This window comes from Falco naumanni, chromosome 1, assembly GCF_017639655.2.
Source record: "Falco naumanni isolate bFalNau1 chromosome 1, bFalNau1.pat, whole genome shotgun sequence".
Classification (NCBI taxonomy): domain Eukaryota; kingdom Metazoa; phylum Chordata; class Aves; order Falconiformes; family Falconidae; genus Falco; species Falco naumanni.
Genome location: NC_054054.1, coordinates 119,886,174 through 119,906,122, shown reverse-complemented (window position 1 = coordinate 119,906,122; position 19,949 = coordinate 119,886,174). Strand labels below are relative to the sequence as shown.

The 19,949-nt window shown below is 46.8% G+C and overlaps 1 protein-coding gene across 5 annotated transcripts in view; it reads left to right on the top strand.

Annotated features, from left to right (window-relative positions):
• The window catches only part of TMEM104 (transmembrane protein 104), a 45,136-nt gene that overhangs the window by 19,863 nt on the left and 5,324 nt on the right, over positions 1–19,949 (top strand). For all 5 annotated transcript variants that reach the window (XR_005826013.1, XM_040581755.1, XM_040581753.1 and 2 more), the window contains one exon: positions 8,891–8,984. Coding sequence is in view for 4 of the 5 variants with exons in the window: in XM_040581755.1 (XP_040437689.1) it covers positions 8,891–8,984 (94 nt within the window). In the remaining variant the exon portion in view is untranslated. The remainder of the gene's footprint in view (positions 1–8,890; positions 8,985–19,949) is intronic.

Genomic DNA, 19,949 nt, shown 5'->3' with positions numbered 1-19,949 from the left:
GTCTGGGTGATATCACTGACGCTCTTGTCCAAAAATGTGGATTTTGGGACTACATCAGCAAATCCCACAAGTGTCTCATGCTTCTGTAAGCAGGTCTATAAATACAAATAATGCAGCTGGGATTTATCTTGTAAGTTGAAGTCGGTATAATGCTTTCGGGCAGAGCTGATCTCTGAAGCCTGTTGCGCCAGTTTGGTGTGCACTGTACTGGGAAGACAAAAAAGGAGGCTTGAAGCAAGCAGGGCTCCCTGCTAGCTCCAGGCAACAAGGCTTTATCTCATGCTTTTGTGCTGTTGCAAAGTAGTTATAGTGTGGGACGATTCCTTTCCCTTCAAGCAACTCCTGCCTGACACAGTGAATGGGATAATGTTAATGTTGTCCCTGAAACTACATTCTCCAGGCACCTGAAGAATCGTGTGAAACTCAACTGAGAAGTTTGTAGGGGAAAAAGAGGAAAAACAATGGCTTATTGGTGGAGGCACTGTTTGCGTTGTGGCAGACGAGGGGTTAGTGGGCTTGAGGAGCAGTCATCACTGCTGAAGCAGAGTACCTCCTAACCCTGGCATATTGTAGCTTGACATGTTTGCAGAGCCCTCTGTGCATCCGTGTCACGACGGTCCAAGTCTCCCTTGCTTTATGCTGTCAAACCCAGGGGCTTTGGTAGTCAATATAAATACTGTAGTTGCTGATACCCTGCCAGGAGAGGCTGTGAATATGCAGGGATTTTGGGCAGTGTCTGTGTATAATGATTACGCCTTTGTTGGGAGGGAACTCGTTAATCTCTCGTACCACAGTAATAAATTGGGGAGGCGGGGGACGTCTCTTCAAGGTTACACAGTGTCAGGAAGGAGGAAAGTTCCAGTTTCATAGCCCGTGGGAGGTCGAAGCAAGCTGGTGGTGGGGGGTACAGCCAGACCTGGCTCTGCAATTCCTCTGCTGTCCTTCCAAGTATCACAAACCAACCATTCAGCTCTCCTGCATCTATCCACTTTGCTGCTTTCCTCCTGCTTGTTCAGATGCAATTAGGAGATGCAGAATAAGGGGGAGCCAGGGGTCAAGGAGGCGGTAAAGTGATTACAAGATGCTGCAAATGGCTGTGCCATAAATACTCCAATGATGAAAAATTAGATGCCAGTCACCTCAGGGTTGTTGCTGGCCTCCATCTTTCTCTTGTTGTGAAAAATGATAATGGAAGTATATTTGCCCCAGAGAGTGCAAGCTTGCCTCTGGCAGCGGTCGTGCACACCCCAGGTGTGCCAGGGACTGCAATCCTTGCACCAAATGACTTTCTGAAAACACTTTGTGCCTGGATTTCCTCACTTTAAGAAGAGAAAGAACAGGTTTTCCAGGGTGTTCTTTCCGAAGTGGAAAAGTTCCTGGTGCTTAAAGATGGGCCAGCTCCAGAAGCAGACTGCAGCCCTGAGTCGGGCTGGGGAGAGGAGAACAGCACCCTCTGGTACTGCCTTGCTGCCTGTCCGTGTGTTGCTTCTGCCTTGACCCCTCAGAGCTGCGTGTCGAGGCTGCCCAGTTCCTGGCTGGTCTGTGGTGTTGGATGCCCAGCAAGATCATAGCTTGCAAGGACATCAGCTGGGACAAATACACTTGTTTGCTGGATCGGCGGTCAAAACCAAAAGCTGGTGCTGGACTAAAACCTTTGAAAATTTTCTAGATAGCATTCGGATCTGCTGAAGTCAGTAGCTTTGGGGATACAGGTGCTTCTTTCCATCTCTTGCAGAAGGTCTTCCATTTTGGAAGAAGTGTTGGGAGCACTGTGGCACAGGAACCATGAGAAGCAGCATCCAGCTTAAGGGGTACCATGGGTGCAGGTGGGTGAAATGGCACTTGCTTCGCTGGCAAAAACCAGCCTGGCAGAAACTGAGGTCTTAGTTCTTGGAGGATACCTCCTCCCTGCTAAATGCACTGGGGAGAAAGGTGGGTGAGGGCTCCTTCGTGCCAGCAATATGCTTCGTGTGAGTTATGATGATAAACCTCTGCCAGGTGTCCTGAGAGCAGCACGTTAATTACCGGAGCTGCTGTGGCAGCAGATGCCTGCTGTACTCAAAGTGTAACTGCCCTTGTTTCTTTATCTATAAATATTCCTTGTGGGATGTCTGGCGGTTGCATCCTCCCTCTGTTGTGACTTCCTGACTCTACAGGGGATCTGGAGGTTAAAATCCCTCTTGCCTCTCAACTTCTTTGAGCAGTCCTTGTTCTGTGGCTGGTTTATCTCTTTTCAGCCAACTTTAAGAGCTTCATAATCACTTGCTGCTGATAACTTGCTGCCTATCAGCACAGCCCCTTCTGCAGCCCTGCTTCCAGCCTTGAGAGGCTGTGGATCTTCAGCTTTAATTTTTTTTTTCCAGCTCTCTAAAAAGCTCCTTCCTGAACAATCAGACTCCTTTCATGTATTTATATTTGTACTGTCCACTGCAAGGGGTAAAGCTCTACCAACGAAAGCTTGGATTGCCGCCCTCACTGATGTGCCATCTGGCCCTCTAACTTGAGATATGAGCTCATGCAGGAGAGAAACATGGCCTTGTCACCCTAGCGAAGGGGAGGAGAGATGGCAGAGGGGGCACTGCATTGCACTCGAGACCCTTTTCCCTTGAGATGTTTTAGCTGAAAAGTACTGGAGCCCTGGCATGAGTGACTGCAGTCCGCTGCTGGGTAGCATGGCAGTTGCCACAACTTGACACGGGTGCAGAGGAGCTACCAGAGGCTGCAGGTGGGTGTTGATGGAGCTGCAAGTAGCTCTGAAATGTTATAAAGCTCTTTTCTTTATCTAAGAGTCCCAGACAGGACTGGGGAAAGCACCTTGCATTTAATGTTTCTCTCCAAAGTCAGCCCTCAAAATTCCCTGAGGATATGAATAGGAACACCAGTTCATAAGAAACTACTCTACTGAAGATGATAGGTCTGGTTCAGGCTTCCAAACAGGGATAAAACCTCTGACCTGTGCCAATGCTGGTAAATGAAGTTTTGCTTTTTGGGTTGGTTTTCCCCCCTCCCAGATGTCTCTTTAGCCACAGTCTAGAGGACAGTACCTGCGGTGGGAACAGGGCAGCCTGGTTCTCCTAACATCTTGTTTGCTCCCTGTACTTGTGCAGTCTGGTTTTGCTGGATTGTTTTGTCTGTTCCCTCTATGCTCATCTGGGTTGTGAAATAGCTCTGAGCTCAGGGACATCTTGCAGAAGCAGAATGGGTGTCAGAATTGCCATTCCTGACAGCGTGTATGAAATGTCTGCTTTTTCCTACCACGCTCAAGGAGACTTTCCTTGTGTCTGAGCACTGAATCAAACAAAGCCTCCGCTGGGAGATGCTCGCTCAGAAGAGTTTACGTCTTTCTGTCAGTGTCTTGCTTTGTCGTGGGAATGCTGTGTACCCATAGTCCTGTATAAAGCAGTCAACTCCGTTTTCCAGCCAAGGTATCAAAGTCTACCAGGGAGAGTGATCCATTTTGTTAAACCAGTAACTTTCTTTTTAAATGTCAGCTTGCTCCCCATTAGTCGGGTTATTTGCTGTGCTGTGTATTGTGGGAGAGAAGTACTGTTGCTCAACAGTTGTGAAATCTAAACAGTGTCTGCAGAGGTGGAGTTGATACCGTCCTAAAATGACGTTTGTCTGAGATGTCGGCGGGGAAGCAAGAGTGTCCAAGGAAGGATTTGGTTCGGAGTGAGCTCTGGTTTTGAATGAGGCTGAGGAGGAAGAAAGGAAAAGGAAGGGTGGCTGGGGCTTCAGCCCAAAGGGAGGTATTTAAAGAGTGAGCACTACAACATCTCTTCACCATCTTCTTATTAAAACTGAGGGATCCTTGCCCTGATATCTGAGACTTGATAACTTCATACTGGTATGATAGCCCTGTGCCACACAAATGCATTTATTAAAAAAAACTCTCAAACTCTTCTGCTCTGCTGCTCTGCTCCTGGTGTATTTGCTGCATTTAACAAGGTTTATCTTCATGATCTCACTTTGCTGAGGTAAATACCCTGCTTCTCTTCAACCTGTCTGAAAGTTTCCATGCTCTGAATCAACAAGAAACAGTAGCCCCTGGTTTTAATTCACTATTCAGCAAGCTCCAAAGACAGATGCAATTCTTACAGATGAGTTTGTGGAGCATGAAAACAAGCAGGTTCTGATGACAGTTACGAATGATGCTGGTGTTCAGATGGTCCTCTTGCAAATGTATGCAGGCAGTAGCCGTAATGCTGTAACTACTGCATCTAATACATGAATCAGCTATGTTCGGGATGCTAATTGTGCTTCCTGAGCTGTATTGGCTTTGGCTGTGAAAGCCACATGCTGGGAAGCAGATGAAAGCTATTGAACTGTACCGGTTTCAGAGTGATAGATGGACCCTTCAGGTCAATAAAGAACCTGTTCGGTTAATACAGCCCTTTGACTGGCTTAAAACATGTTTGTATGGTTTGAAAGACTCTTGGCGTTAGCTGGCCATCACTTAGTGGTTGAGAGCTCTCTTGGTGGTCCTCTTGGCTGAAACTAAGCAGATAAAATCAGCCAGATGTCCTATTAACGCTTGATCTTACATTTGCTTTTTTTAAGATAAGCCAATAAACAAGGTTATGTAACCAAGTTTTAACATAAGAGCTTTAATAAAATATACTTTTAGAAATATGTAAACTTATATAAAAGTATATTCCAGACAATGGTAAGCCCTAGCTAGTTTCCCCTGTGGCAAGAAGACTCAAGTTGACCAGTCTGCTTTTTGCTTTGAAATACCAAGAGCTGACAGGTGCAGAGGCTGGGAAAGTGGGTGTCAGCTGAGTTGCCAGCTCAGAGGAGCTCCCAAGCCTTGGTGCCTGTATCATTGTGGCTTGGCTTGGTGGGAGGAATGGATTTGAAGACCCTCCCAGGGGTTGAGCAAGCTGGTGTGCTACTCATGGCGCCTACTAGCCTGCAGGGAAGAGTGTAAGTCAGGGTGACAAGCTGCTGTTCTTCCCTCTACACTTGCTGGCTTCTAATTCTCTGACTGGAAATGTCAGTAAAAGCAAGAAAAACACTGGGTTTTTTGGTCACTAACATGCTGGATCTTTGTGCTGTTTTTCAGCATGAGAAAGGAGAGAAAAAGGAAGATTTTTGTGTCTGTTGCATTTATTTGTTGTGTGTGGGTTCCGTGTACCCTCCGCCACAAGCCTGCTGACTTGTTTGGCCTTTCCTATTTCATGGAGGAGCTGGAAGAGAAATTAGGGAACCCCTCTTAATAGCCAGTTCTGTGCAACAACATGGCAAAGGTTTCTCTCTGTGCCTCTGCCATCCTGTGAATATAAACAGCATTTAATAGATGTGATCCTCCTCCTTAGCAGAAGGGAGGATTCCCTTACCTACTTTAAGTTCAGCAATGAATCAGCCACGTACACCTGCTTGTTTCTAATAGGAAACTACTTCTAGTAGAAAGATCTTAAATCAAAGTAGACTATGCTCTGCCTTGGGTTAATTTGCTGAAGCTTAGGAAGAGAATGATAAAGTCCTAGAAAACATCTCAGCTAGCTCAAGAGGTGAACTGGAAAACTTGGGAGAGCTTTTTGATGTGCTGGAGCTCTGCATATTTGATTTCTGGCAGGGCTGACTGGTGCAGTTCTCTGTATAGTTTTAGATTGTTTGAATTACATGTGTAATGAAGCACTTTGTAAATTATATCCCTCTGGGGAAGACTTGAGCTTGGAAAAACATCAGGTAGAAAGTTTGGGTGTATGTCTGAGGTGCTTATTTGAGCTTACCTTTTCCTTAGGGAGAAGTTATGAAACTAATTAACTTAATGGGTCGGAAGAGCGTTTAGGTGCCTGGCACAGCAAGGTAGAGAAAGTAGACATCCTCCTTCTAAGCACTGTGGTCTCTTCTCATCCTTTTGGGGGTGGGGGTGTTTTAAAATAGGTTTCCTGGCCTTGGGACCCTTCTGAGGGTTGATGATAAGATTAGCTCTAATCCAGGGACCGAGTCCCTGCTTCTCATGTCCTGGCTATTGGTGGACCTGGCCTCTCTTTCCTGACTTGTGCTCAATCCTGTAGAGCTGCACGCAGTTGCACTTCGAAGTGATGTTCGTCTGTCTGTGATGTCCTCTTCTGCCCTGCCTTTGTCCTGTCAAGCAGCCCAGTGTGTGCTGTGGCTTCCCTTCCTAAAAGCGATTGGTACAAATTCCTGCAGAGCAACCTCATCTCATTGCAGGCCTTAGCATTGTTTGTATTGATCTGTGGATATCCATCTTGGATCGCTAATGGGCATCAAGTGCGAAAGGTAATACATTTCTGTTGCACTTTAATTCATCTCTCACTTGGTTCCTTTGGGCCACCTCCAGGATCTTGTTAAGAACAGAAGACACTGATCATCTAAAAGGATGGGAGGGGAATCTGGCCCTTCAGGCAGAATGACTTGTATGCCTTCCTCATGAGTTAAGCAGTAAAGCCCACAGAGGGGAAGAGCTGAAAGAGTCGCTCAATGGATTTAGTTGTTTAAGATGCCTTGAGCACTGGAGAATAACTGCAGAAAGTGGAATGGAACATCCAGAAGAATTCTTTCCGCTTCATTAGTGGATGTTGGGAAGCACGTAGGAGACCCAGGTTCTTCCAGCACCTAATGATGCTTTTCAGCAGCTGAGCCCCAAATCCACCTTAACACACAGCTCTTTCCTCCATGCTGAAGATAAATGTAGGCTTCAGACCCAGCTGCATCTTGTGTCAATCCTGGCCATTGTTTGAGGTGCTGTTTTGCCAATTGGTTCTGGTGCATTCTAATTTGCAGAAGACACCTGTTCCTTAATTATCACCATCCTTCTTCAGTCTCTCTTTGTTTCAGCTCTTTCTGATGCATAAGCTATTAACGTGGTTTGAAGGGAGGCTGTGCTGAGCAGCATGCATGTGTTGGGAGAGGAGGCTGAAAGAGATTAGTCACAAACTCGAGAATAATTTCCAGTAAGAGAGTTTCTGTCTGCTTTGGTTTGCTCTGGGTCCTTGAGTGATCTAAAGAATGATCTCTCTAGCCTGAAGTTTTAGTCCTTTTTGGGGGTTGTGTGCTATCCTAGGATGCAGCAGCAGTCTGTAGAGGGCAGGGGAGCAAAGTTAAGCTCCTGGTTAGAAGAAAGGAGGAAGATGAGTAAAAAAAGAATTGTAGCTGGCTGGTTTGCTTCTGCGTTAAAATTGAAAGTGTCTTAACTGTTAAGGTTGTTTTAGCTCAGAGTCCTGCCAATTATGCCTGTGTTGTTGTATTCTGTGTGACTTCAGAGTTCCAAGGGTCCTCAATTGCTTCACAAATCTGAATTCTGTGTGTGCTTTTTGTTCCTTTTTTTTTTTTTTTCTCCCCCCCCCCCCCCAAGCTGAGAAAATGAGACTTGGTATAAATGAGCCTCATATCAGAATATGTCTTCACCAAGTGGTGTGTGAAACCAAGGGTTCTCTCCTCTGGTCCCCTTCTGAGTTTACTTCGGTCATCTGAGAATACTTGTGATGTGAGGCATTTCCAATTTGCCTTGCAGATATTCTGAAACTGTCTCAAAAAAAGGCTTCGTGGGGTTGTACTAGTCTCAAAATAGCCTGGGTTCTGCTCTGTCACTGACTCTGTTGGGGTCATTGAGAGACCTTGAGACTCTGGCGCCTGCCCCTTCAAGTCCCAGTTCTTCCCTTCTGGTGACACCTTTTTTTGAACTGCTTTAAGAAGTCATGGAAAAGAGCAATGTGTAAATATTCATGTTGAATATTTGTCTTTAAGAATCCCTTTGGGATGCTCAACAAATCCGTACTGTGTGCTGTGACTTTCTAGATATTACTTGCTTACAGCTTTCGGACCTGTTAGTATATCGCTAGCCCAAGCCAGCCCATGGATGACAAGCAGGGCTCTCTTCTGTAACACCCATTTTGTCTCCCTGTCACAAGTAGCTTCTCTCAGTTCACATTCAGACCTCAGTCAGGGTCTGTTTGTCTGCCTGCAGTGAAGCCTTTTCTCTTCTGTCTGGAGTAGGTAGGGCTTGAGTGCTGCTCAGTACCTGGGTGATGGTGCTGCACAGGACACGGCTTCTCTGGCTGGCGGCTGATAACATGATTGCCTCGCGTGCCCTAGGAGAGTGCTAGAAGAAACTGGCATGGGAAGCTGTGTAGTCCTAATTTCCAGCTTTGTTAGATTTATTTTACAGCCCAGCTGAAAGAGATGCACCAGACTGCTACTGCAGCATACCTCAGTTTAATTTGCTGAGAAACACTGCTCTCTCTGTATATATTGAAGAGGGCAGCGAAGAAAGATCTGTCTTCATTGACACTACCTTTAATTTCCACGCTGAAGGAAGCTTGTTCTTATGAGTATCTCTTGAATTTCCTCCCTGCCTCACTTTGCACAGGTTTTCAGCTTCCAAGTCAACAGCTTAACTGTTAGGCTATAGCTTCCCACTGTAAAATAAGTGACTTAAATAATGGGAAAAAATGTTCCAGGCAGACCTGGCTCCATTGCTGTAGAGCCTGGGACACCCCGAAGCTGACCCGTTAATGTGACCAGACTGGTCATGGCTATTGCTATTCAGACCTAAACTGAGCATGTTACCTGGTCAGGGAGGCCACAGTTTAATATTTGATGTTCCATAAGGCTCCACTGAGAGCTTTTACTGAAATGTGTCGGTAAAGGAGTGCTGTAGCAGTGATAGCAAGCGGCTGAGAGCCAAGAGGATCCTGTGCTCTACTTCTGCCTGAGGCATGTTCTCTGATACAGAGCAGTTTGCTTGACCCTCTGTATCTCAGCCAGCTTAGCTGTAAAATTAAGCAACAAAGAAAGCTCCATGGCAAACAGATGTGTCTGGAGATGAACTTTCAAGGCAAGCTTTGCTTTACTGATAAATTTGTCTTACTAGCAGAATTTCTGGGTTTGAACCTAATACGTATTTTTATTGTCCTTCCAGGCAGCATTTACTCTCCTCCTGGGTCCTTTCACCTTCTTCAATGTGCAGAAGACGAAGTATCTTCAAATCATGACATCTCTCATGAGATGGATAGGTGAGTCTTGGCAGAATCTTGGCCACCTCTTTACCATAGATGGAACCCAAGTCACGCTACCAGTGCACCTCTTTGACAGGATATTCTTGTTCGGAAGCAAGTATTTGTCAAAACAACCTCTGAGGAAGATTGTCCACGACTGATAAATTTTTGAGAAAAAGGATTTTTGTTCTAGAATGAAATTTCTGATTAAAACAAAACAATTTATTTTTCAATCAGATATGAGCTGATAGATGAAGTTTTAATCTGGTTTGTGTGAGAGGCAGAAGGGATTTGGAAGAGTCCCTGGGAGGGGGACCTAACTGTGATACCCACCAGTTGCTATTCAGCAGTAAGGTTCTCATTCATTCTCAGCATGTGTACAACAGACTTTGAACAATCTTTGTTTTGATTGGAGAACAAAAGGCACTTCTGTCAGACTTCCCAGCTTTAGTTTTATCATCTGCTTGCATTTTTTTTCTGAGCCTTGCTTTAGTTTAGGTTGTGCTGCATTGGAAACCCCGAAACCAATATGTGTTGTCCTTGGGAAGCCCTGCTCTCCTGAGTGCTCTCCAAAATCTTAGTGCCAGGAACTTCCAGGAAGACAGGTAATTCCTTTAAGGGAAATAAGACGTTGCTACATTTTTTTTTTTATTTTTTTTTAGTGCCTTTGTCATCCAAAGATGCAGCTGCCTCACATGCTAGCTTGTATGTGTGCATGCCCTCAAAGACTGAGAGGAGGGCACGTGTTACAGAGGCTTATGTTGAGGTTTGCCTTGTTTTGTGTAGCCTGGACTGAGTAACTGATACTCAGGGCTAACAGAGAGGGTGTTACAGCACGAGCAGCATTTCTGCAGGTTAATAGTTTCCTGGTTCATGGGTCCAGACAATTCAAGCACAGAATGAGCTCTGTTTATACCTATCACTGACCTGAAATAGGAAGAAAAGCTGCTTCTCAGACTGTTTCCCACCACACACATACACTTGACCTGACTTCAGTTCAGTATTGTCACTGTTCTGTGAGTTCAAAAGTTCCTGTTTGGAACTGGCTGGCAGTCACTGCAGAGGAATAGAGATCCTCTGTTCTAGAGAACATCTGAGATGGAGTTAAGAAGTTGTCACCCAAGAAAATGAGGCTGGATTTTAAGCCCTCAAGTTTTAGATGCTGAACAGCTTGAGTCAACAAATCCTGACTTCGGATAGTGTGAAAATCCTGAATGTCTGTTTTTCCCTTTTGTTGTCTGAGCACATGAAAGTTTGAAAGCCCACATGTTCTTCAGAGAAAAAGGTTATCTCATTAAGGGGTATTAAAGGAAGTTGGTTTGGGGTTTGTTGTTTCTTTATTTTAAAAAAGAGAGTAATCTCTGCCTAGCTGATTGGCTTCTTTCCAATCACCCTGCCTCCTCTTTTCTAGTAAAGACAACAGTCAGACCTCATCCTGTCTCTGTGGCAGCCTGACACCTGCCTGGTCTGCCATTGGTTTCCCTTTAGCTGGCTCCTTCCAGTATGAGAATTGCTAAACCTTGGCATAAAGGCTGAAACTGTTTCTCTTTTTCATCACTTGATGGAGAGGGACAAAGACAGTGTTTGGAGAAGTGTAGGGGAAATTCATACTTTAGCTTGATTGATTCCTGCATCAGCACGCTGGGGAACATCTGCCCCAGATAATGATATTTAATGACCCTGACAGCACCTCAGTGGCTACTTAGAGCAACGGATTCTGTGTGTGTACAATGAGGGATAGATTTATTAGGAAAGACAATTTATCAAACAGCCATGTGATGCAGGGAACAGAGAAAAGCTCTTGCTGCAGCCTCTGGTATAAGGATGGATCCCATACTACTGAGATTTATCAAGGTGGCTTCTCCTATGTCCTCACATCACTGCTGTCCCCTCCTCCAAGAGCAGGGCTCTGAGTTAACCGTGGACTGGTCTTTTGTTGGTGTTTAGAGAGCTTAGATTGTAAAGAATGGTCTGGGCTGGTGTCTTGTGGTCTCCTGAACTTTTCCTGCCTGAATGCCAGTGGCTAGATGTGGACTCTGTCCTGCTATAATCTGTGCCTTTTCTTATCTTCCTTTAGCTGGTTTTAGCCATGTGGTGCTGAAAGTGGTTCTCCTGCAAAGCACTGAGTGGCAGAGCTGAACATTGGAGCTGCCAGCTCCATTGTTGTGGAGCTGGGTAAAAACATTGTTGTGCTGGGTAAAAACTTCCCACATAGTGGCTTGTTTAGCTTAACCTGTGCCTGGTGTGGATGGGAAGCTTGACCCATGGTTTGCATCATGATTTGAAAAAATCAAGCTTGTTTGAGCTGGGAGGTCAGTACAGTCTTTGCAGTGTGGCTACTGCAGGACCTACCATACACCCTTTTCCCCAGCCTGGTGAAAAGCTCCTGGATTTCGGAGCAGCAGTGGCTCGTGCAGAGCTGCACTGCCCCAGGTGTACTGGCGATTCAGATGACAGTGGCTGAGAGGATGGTTCTTGGCAGCAGGGAGAGCTAGCTGTGTGTGAAGGTCATTTCTGCTGGTGTCTGTAGCAGTGTCAGCCTTGCCTTTTAAAGTTGCTTTCCCCCTTTCTCCTCATCTAAGTGATAATCAAATGTCACTAGCCTCTTTCCAGAGCCTCATGCTCGTGGCAAGCAGCAGATCAGATAACAAAGCCTACAGCGGTCTATTTCCACACCTCATGGACAAGAACATTTCGTTCTGTCTCTGAAAAAATAGTCTTAAACAGTGGAGTCTGAACTGGAAATTGAAAATGGGCCAGTTCAAAGAAGGTGGAGATGCAGCAGGGATCAGCCCTTCATTTGGCTGTGCTTTTCCTCCCAGGGAAGGGGACTAGGCAGGACAGGCACCTCTGAAGTCTCTAAAGGAGAAGGTTGAAGGAGGAGCTTGCAAGCCCGAGTGCCATACTGCTAGAGAGCCCAGACAGATGGGCTGTCGTCGTCTGGGCCTGCTGAACACGGGGAGCTCATCTGGACGTAAGGCTGGCATGGAGAGGTGTTTCCCTGTCAGGACTGGTAGGAGCACAGAGGGTGGATCTGCGTCTCCAGGTGGAGTGGGGCTCATGGCAGACAGAGGGCTTCCAGAGGCTGTTGGCAGTCTTGTGAAGAGTACAGCTTACCCACTTGGCTGCAAAACTGATACCACCTCGCCTGGGTAAGTGCCAATGGTTGAATTCACGCAGCAGTCGGTGCCTGAACTGCTGGCCTTCTCTGTGCTTTGGGATCTCTGTTCTCTTGGAGTTGGTGGGTGTGCAAGGCTTTGCTTACACAAGCTCTCATCCCTTTCCCAACTGTAAAAGCTCCTCAGGCTGCTTTGTCAGCCCTCTCCTGCTCTTGCCTGAACCGCCTTGGGAGACTGAGCGCAGACACCCTGAGGGCTGCGACAGGGAGCCTCTCTGCAGTGCTTCCCTGGAAAAAGGGCTAGTCGGGAAAAATCCCTTGGTTTAAATCCTGGTAATGATGCTTATGGTGAAGCCTTGATTCGAACTAGGGATAAAACTTTGTTGACTCACCCAGCTTGAGCAATGCTGTTAAGAGCAGAGACAGGGCCCAGACTGGTTGCCCAGGTATGAATTGTCCCCTTGGGGTGAGGAGGGTTCCTTCCCCAAACTGTAATTTCCTTTTTTCCTTTCAGCTTCCCTCCCACCTCAGCCTCACAAAAGTGGAGAGCTGTTATTAGCCAAAGTCCTTTACCTGTTTTGGAGCCTGTTTCCAGGTCTCTTATAATGTTTTTGGAACAGGGTGTTTCCTGCAGAAGACTGAACCAACTAAGCCATCAAGAAATTAGAGCTCTTGGTATTTTCATTTCTGCTGTTTGGACTTCAGGCTCTTTTTTCCTGAGGATTTAAATCTGTGATGATGACAGATTGCCCCCTAAAGTGACTTGAATATCATGTTGGGTTTTTTCCCCTCCTTTCCCCAATCCTGATCAAATGGGTGCTGTTAGGGGTGAGCTGCTGGAGGGCATGGAACAGCAAAAGGGACTGAGCCAGGCAAGTCTGATGTGCTTCTCGAAGCAGAGGGGACGCAGCTCGCTAGGACAGAGCCCTGCCTCTTTATTATTGGATAATAACTATCTACAGCATCACGGGAAAGGATATGGATTAGGAAAGATAACAAAAGGATGGGGCTTGGTGGAGCTCAGCAGCAAACATTGGTCTATTGTGTATTAAGCCACTAACCCGATTAATTGCAGCCTGTTACAGCCTGAGATGTCCAGCTCTATAGGTGAGGACTGTTGGCTTTAAAGACATCGGTAGCATGATTATCACTACTGTTATTGAATAGTCTCTGGCAAACATTCCCAGACAGCTCCCACGTGGGACATTTGCTCTGTGTGCTGCTCTTGATGCTGTATTGTAGTTATTAGAAAGTATTGTATTTTAATAAAGAGACATTTTATAGAGGAATAAACTTCTGGGTTTGGATGCTGCAGGCTCAGTTCTCTCTCCCTGTAGCACAGTCAGATCATACCACATCTATTCAAGTAACTGCAGCCCTTAAGATAGAGCATTCTTAACCCTGCCCAAACTACCATCTCACAATTATATGCCCAGAAATAAAATCTTTCCCCTTGGCCTTCCCCACCCAAGTAAGGTGGAGGGGAAAAAGGACAAGAATAGCCAGGAAATCTACATTAAGCTCTTTTTTTCCTTTCTTTTTTTTTTTTTTTCTTACTGTCCCCATCCAGGATATTTGGTAGAAGGCTTCTAGGGAAGAAAGTAGGAAAGGGCTCTCCAGAGCATGCCGCTGAGGCTGAGTTTCTGTGTCTACTAATTTCTCTGATAGTTTTGCTCTCTCCACCAGAATCCTGCTCTTTACAGGACTCCCCAGTGCTTGTCTGCAGAGAACTGGTCTCAGACCATCTCACTTCGTGAGCACGTTTCAGCTGCTGTGGTAACTGTCACCGCCATCCTTAGCAGCCTTAACCAGCCATCCTGGAGCTGATTCGGTGCAGAAACCTGGAGTTACTCTGCTACATCCTTTCAGCTGCAGAGACTGAGAATTACAGAGGTGGCTAATATAGGAGGGGGTGACAATTATCTGAAGCCCTGTGTTTTCAGTCTCCTGCAGAGAGATTAGTCTACCGGTGTCCACAGTCCTCAAGGTGGCCTCTTTTTGGCATCAGAAATGGAGCTTTCTGCAAACAGCTTAAGGAGGGACCCATCTGATCTCTGCCCCTTTCACAGAACAGGACATACAGGAGAGGCAAGGAAGAGAGGGAATTAGACCGTAAATGAGGACACTGTTGCATGTTCATTCTCTCAAGCTTCTTCAACAAAGTTACTTCGTGTTCTTGCATCCCTTTTGGAGCAGAGAAAGCTGCTGCCAGAGCCCAGGGTAAATAATTCACTAAGAGAAGTGAATATATTTATGAAGAGTTAGTTAAAAGGCTGTGCTTCTGTCATACCTGCTTTCAGAGTTGTCGGCTGAGGAGCTTATTTCAGTACTGTTGGTGGGGGGCAGTGGGGTGAAGCAGTGTCTGTGTGAGTGAAAGAGCCTTGTTAGCTTCAGATGCAGATGCAGAGTGATGTGTGGTGCTGGACAGGGCCACTGAAATCCTGCCTGAGGAGTTGGTGTTCCTGAAAAGAGCACTTTATCCAGGCAGCAGGAAGCAAACTGATGAATCTGAGAGCTGGAGAGGGGGAGCTGAAAATATAAGGACACATTCAGCCCCGCGAAAGGGTCTGGATGATGGTGCCCATACAGGTTTTCAGAGTGGTGGCGTGGCATGCAGAGCTGCTGTCTGTTCAGAGTGTGTGTGGTTGGAACAAGGTGATAGAAACTTTGCCAGGTGGGGCCCGAAGCAGGATGGGGAAGCTGTGGCTAAGGCTGCAGAGTACCGGGACTTCATGGGACATGGGTGCTCTGCACCTAGTGCCTTCTAAAGCATGCACAGATCTAGCTCAGGCTCATGGTGACACCAAAGTGTGTGTTATTCCCTTCTCACAGAAGAGTAGATTCTCACATGGAGAGCAAAGTGACTGTCAAAGCTGGTAGACCAAGTCAACAGCAGAGCTCAAAGCTGACTCCCAGTTGCAGAGGCTTTATGGTGCTTCTGCCAAAGGTGACTGGAGGGGAGAGGACAATAAACTACATGGGTAATTTTCCACCAGAAGTAAACAAGCTTCGCTGGCTGCTCTTTCCTTCCCATATGTTGAGATAAAGTATCCGTGATAAACACCAGAGTGCAGAGCCGTTTTTCTCCCTGTGAACTGTTGCTGGTGTGCAGATGTCTGTGGAGACCAGCTGATGTGAACTGAGAGGGGGGCAGCTCCACTGGTTTCACAGCAGGAGGTGTTACCACAGTTGGGGAGGATACCTGTAAATCTTGGTTATCACATAGCAGTCTCTGCCCCTGATGATAAAGAAAGGCAGGGAAATGATGCCTTTACAGCAGAGAAGCCCTGCTGAACTGCTTTTGACAGCCAAAAGGTGCTGGTGATACTTTTTAATAAAGTTTCCCTTTTGTGAACAAAACAGGCTCTGCCTGGCCTGAGGCCGGGGCAGCAGTAGTGTCTGAGATGGTTGCAGCAGGAGCTAGCCAACCCTGGCAGTGGCCAAGGTGGCAGGGAGAGTGGAGGTGCCCAAGAGGCTCTTTCTTGCCTTCCTGGTAAGCTGCATGATACTTTGGTGACATTAATGTGCCCAAACACGTGGCTGTGCTTCCCCTGCTGTATGAGCAGTCCCCAGCCACGTAGCCCCTGCCTTAGGCTTTGGGACAGGGAGGGTAACACTGTCCCTGCAAGTCCCTGCTCTCCATTAGAGGAAGGAGCCACACTGGTGTCCCACAACTTTTACTCATACCTTTCTTCTGGGAAGTAATTTTCTTCCTCTTCTCCTGACATCTCTCCAGAGAACTGCTGTCTTCTTGAACATACCCATCTTGCTTTTCTACAGTCTCCGTTTCATAAATCTTTCATCTCCTAGAGATGGTGTTTTAGGCTCTGTCATTGCCAAATCTGATCCTTAACTACCCCAGTTCCCACATCTGACAGAGCAAACCTGGTTTTCATGTTATCTCTTTACTTCCATTTCATATAGAAATCTCCTCTGAAGGTTGCAGAAACTTATCAGTTGCTGCTCTGGAGTTTTCAGAGAGCTGGAGGTCATGAACAAGTGACAGGATATGGCTTCTGCAGGAGAAACTGGTAAATGAATTTTAAATTTAGAGAATCAATGTCTTAATTTCAGATGCTTCGTTCTGCCAGCACACTGAACTCCAGCCATGCTCTAATACTTCAGATACCACAGCATTCATAATGCCTGGCAGTTCCAGAGTTGCAGAAGCCTCTTAAAATTGCCCAAAGCATAATGATGGAAGGCAGCTGGCTCTGAAAGGGGGTACCAGCATCCCAGAGAGACACTAGTAGTGAAGCAGACAACACAGTTGTTGGGTAGGGATGCAGAAGGTAGGACTGTCTTGATGTGATGCTGTGCCATTCAGTATATACAGAGCAGATGCTCTTGCTTTTATGCCCTCTCTCCTGAAAGAGCTGCCTAATGTTAAACTAAATGAGATCTGTTCTTGAGTGGTCTGCTGTGTTTTGGCTTGATGAAGGATTGGGATCAAGCCTGAGGTGGGGAGAGATCTTCCTCCTTCCAAAGAGAATAGGCTCAGGAAGCTCATGAAAATGCCTTCCTCTTGGAATCCATCGTGCCACCTAATGTATGAAAAGGGAAGCAAGTGGCATGCGCTGTGAAAGGGTGATTCGTTATCATTATTTCCCGGCATATTGATTCTCCACTTTGACAAGAAAGCTCTGTCACACCCTCAGCTGGCAGTGACGGATGGCCCTGCTGCAAACGCGTCGGCAGCACAACGCGGTGCCTGCTTAAACAAATGGCTCTGGGGGAGGGGGGGTAGGGGAGCAGCCAGGCGTGGGCTGCTGTGCCAATAGCGGGGTGGTGTGGCTGCGTGCCACTGCTCTGGATCCCTGCAAGGGGTGGCAGGCAGCTACGGTGATGTTCTCAGCAGGCTTTCCTTGTGGAAGGAAGAATGACGGTAGGGACAGAGTTGAAGATGCGACTTGAGCTGTGGGTGTGCAAGATCATTCTTCCTCTGTCTTTACCTTTCTGGCCCTTAAAATGCAGGTGGTTGTCATGTAACCTTTGTTCCATTTCCCCCCCAGTAAGTCTTGTACTCATCCCTGGTTTGTGGCTGTCGGCCCCCATGCCTTCTAGACCCATTAAAACCATCTTTGTCTTAACTGGGACCAACACTTTGAAGGTTGAAGTCCACTGTTGAACCTGGGAGGCAATATCTGGGTTTGGCCCTCCTTCCTGCAATCCAGGGAAGTTATCCAGCACCATGGTTCTGCAGAACCTCACTTCTGACCTTGCTTCCCCCTTGCTAAGCCACCTCCTCCTGAATTACATGACAGAGCACCTCTCTCCTCCCTGTTTCCATATGTGGAAATCCCAGCTCAGGATCTTCTCCATTATTTTCCAGGTGCCAATAGAGAGACAGAAGGGGGGGGGACCAGGTGAAACATCTTAAAAGCATAGTGTCTTCCCAGGGATTAAAGGGAGGGTTAAGCCAGAAACTCATTCTGAGCATTGGTTCTTTTAGAACCTGCCATGATGGGGGGGAAAAAATGTGTTTCAGTCTTGGACTTTGTCTTCTTTCTGCAATAGCCTTTCTGCAGAGAGATAAAGCTCACGTACAAACCAGCATTTTTCATTTACAAAGGTGTTTGCTCTGACTCTGCAAAACAATCCTTAAACTTAGAAGGGCTAAATTATGTTCACTGCTTCTCTGCAGCTCTGTTATATCAAAGTTCACAAAAATGTATTTTTTAATATCCCCAGAGTCCCATATTTCCCAAAGTGTTCTTATTTGGATGTGTGCTCATCCATATTAATCCTTCTTCCACCTGCAAGAACCACAGCAGAGCTGTCCTGTCTCTGAATCAGCATCTCCTGAGTCGAGCAGGACAGGCAGCAGTAGCTGTCTGCAAGGTCTGCTTTGTCTGAGAAGAGCCAGCATTTGCTCCTTGAAGAGTGAGATGGGGGGGTCTGTAGGGGAGACAGTTGGGCAGTTGTGATGAGATTTATCACTTTTCCTTTATGGCATACCCCCTTTTTATTTTAGAAGCCTCACTTACATCCTTCAGTAAAAACGATGCTCAAACATCTAGAGAAGATGAGACAAGGAGTGTCCTGTGCCTTGTTGACTGTCAAGCCTTCGTGTGGGTTTGGAGTGTGTCTGACGCTGTTGAAAAATCAGGATAAGCAAAACCCTCGATTGCTTTTTAAGCACTTCTATAAAACAAGGTTTAAAACAAAGTTTTCATGTAACCTACTAACAATCCATTGGTAGCATTGCTGTCTGCCTTGGCTTGTAGCTCTGGGTGCTGTTGGTCATGGTATCTGAAGGTGTTTTATTCCCTGCAGCGTTTTTCTTATATCCTTTGTCCTGCATATAGAGGACCAGATGAAGGCTGAGATGGGGAACGGCTGACTTTAGCATGAAAAAAATCATGTCTGACTTCACCGGGGTCCCTGTGGTGAAGGAACGCTGTTGGACAGTTCATGGGGCAACTGCAGCAACTTGCAATAGTGTAGTGCCACTGCCTTCAGCCTGCCGTCCCAGGTAGAGGAGGATGTGAGCAGGAGCTCTGTGTGTGTCTGAGGATCCTGTGCTGCCTCTTGTCTGCTCAAAGCTGCCTGTCAGTCAGAGTCTGTCATCTTCTTTTCATCTTGATTTATCATCCAGCATAACTAGGTTTCAGAGTTTCATTTTTGGGTTTGTCTCCTCCCAGGGACAGATAGATAAATCTGGCATGTAAATGTTTTAGTCCTCCAGTTCCAGAAGTGAGAGAGACAGCTGATGTAGGGAGTGAGAGAAAGCATAACCGTTGGGGCAGGGCTGCTGTTGTCTTCTCTGGGGCTAGAATTGTGCAGGGGAGGTTTCCAGTTTACCCAGCAACACCTCTCTCAAGGATTGTGCATCTAGAGAGCACCGGTGCTAGGGCAGGGGGAGCACAGCTTGCCTTGTTGGAAACAGTACTAGCTTAGGTCTTTGCACTGAATCATCACTCCTTGTAACTTTAATTTCTAAAAGAAGTATTTAAGGAAAAGCAAAGGTTATGAATTCCAGCTGCTTAAGCCAGAGACTTCTGTCCATCATTTAGGGAATCCACAGGAGTTCTGTTCCTTCAGTGCTGCCTGCCAGAAAAGCACACGTCGGGCAGAGAAGAGTCTGTGGGTCTCTAACTGAAGAGATGCTCTGGGGATGGGGTGCCAGCCTGGAAGTTCCCCAATAACTGGTCCTGTTAGTGCTGGCACAGAAAGTGGGGCTTTGAGCGAATGGTGAGAGTGAGTTTGGGGGATGGAAATAGGTCACTTTTAGCTCTGCTGAGCAGGGCGGGTGGAGATTTACTGTCTAGTGTGCAGGGGAAGAGGTAGGGGACTTCTGCAGTTACATGTACTGCAAATACAGGACCAGCTCAGGATTGCACCGCAGAGGCTGACCACCTCTCCCAAGCGAGAAAGAAAAGAACAGTCTCAGGGTATTCCAGAGCTGCCTAACCTGTTTTGTCTTATTGCTCAGGGCATCTTTTCCTCTTCCTTGTAGCCTATGCGGCCCTGGGGGGTGCAGCCATGTCATATCACCTGGAACACAGCTTTTTCCGGCTATCTTGCTGTAGCAGATACGGCTGGCAAGCATCTCTCCTTCCGGGAGCGATGGGGGAGGCACAACAACTGTACCTGTGTCCACAGTGCCCTTCACTTGCTGGCTTGAGTGAAGGTGTGGGGAATTGCACACCCCCCGAGCAGTGAGCTGTTGTTGCTTTCCATAGCCCCCTGTGCCTGCTCTTGGGGAAGTAAATAAAGCCCAGCACTCCCAAAGTGGCCTGGCCCTCGTGGTGCCATGGAGGAATGGATCTGCTGTCATCAATCCAGCTTTCGTGGTGAGCTGTTGGACTTGCCCTGTCACTGGCAAATGGTTGGAAGCGAGAGGTTTCCTGAGGCAGCACGAG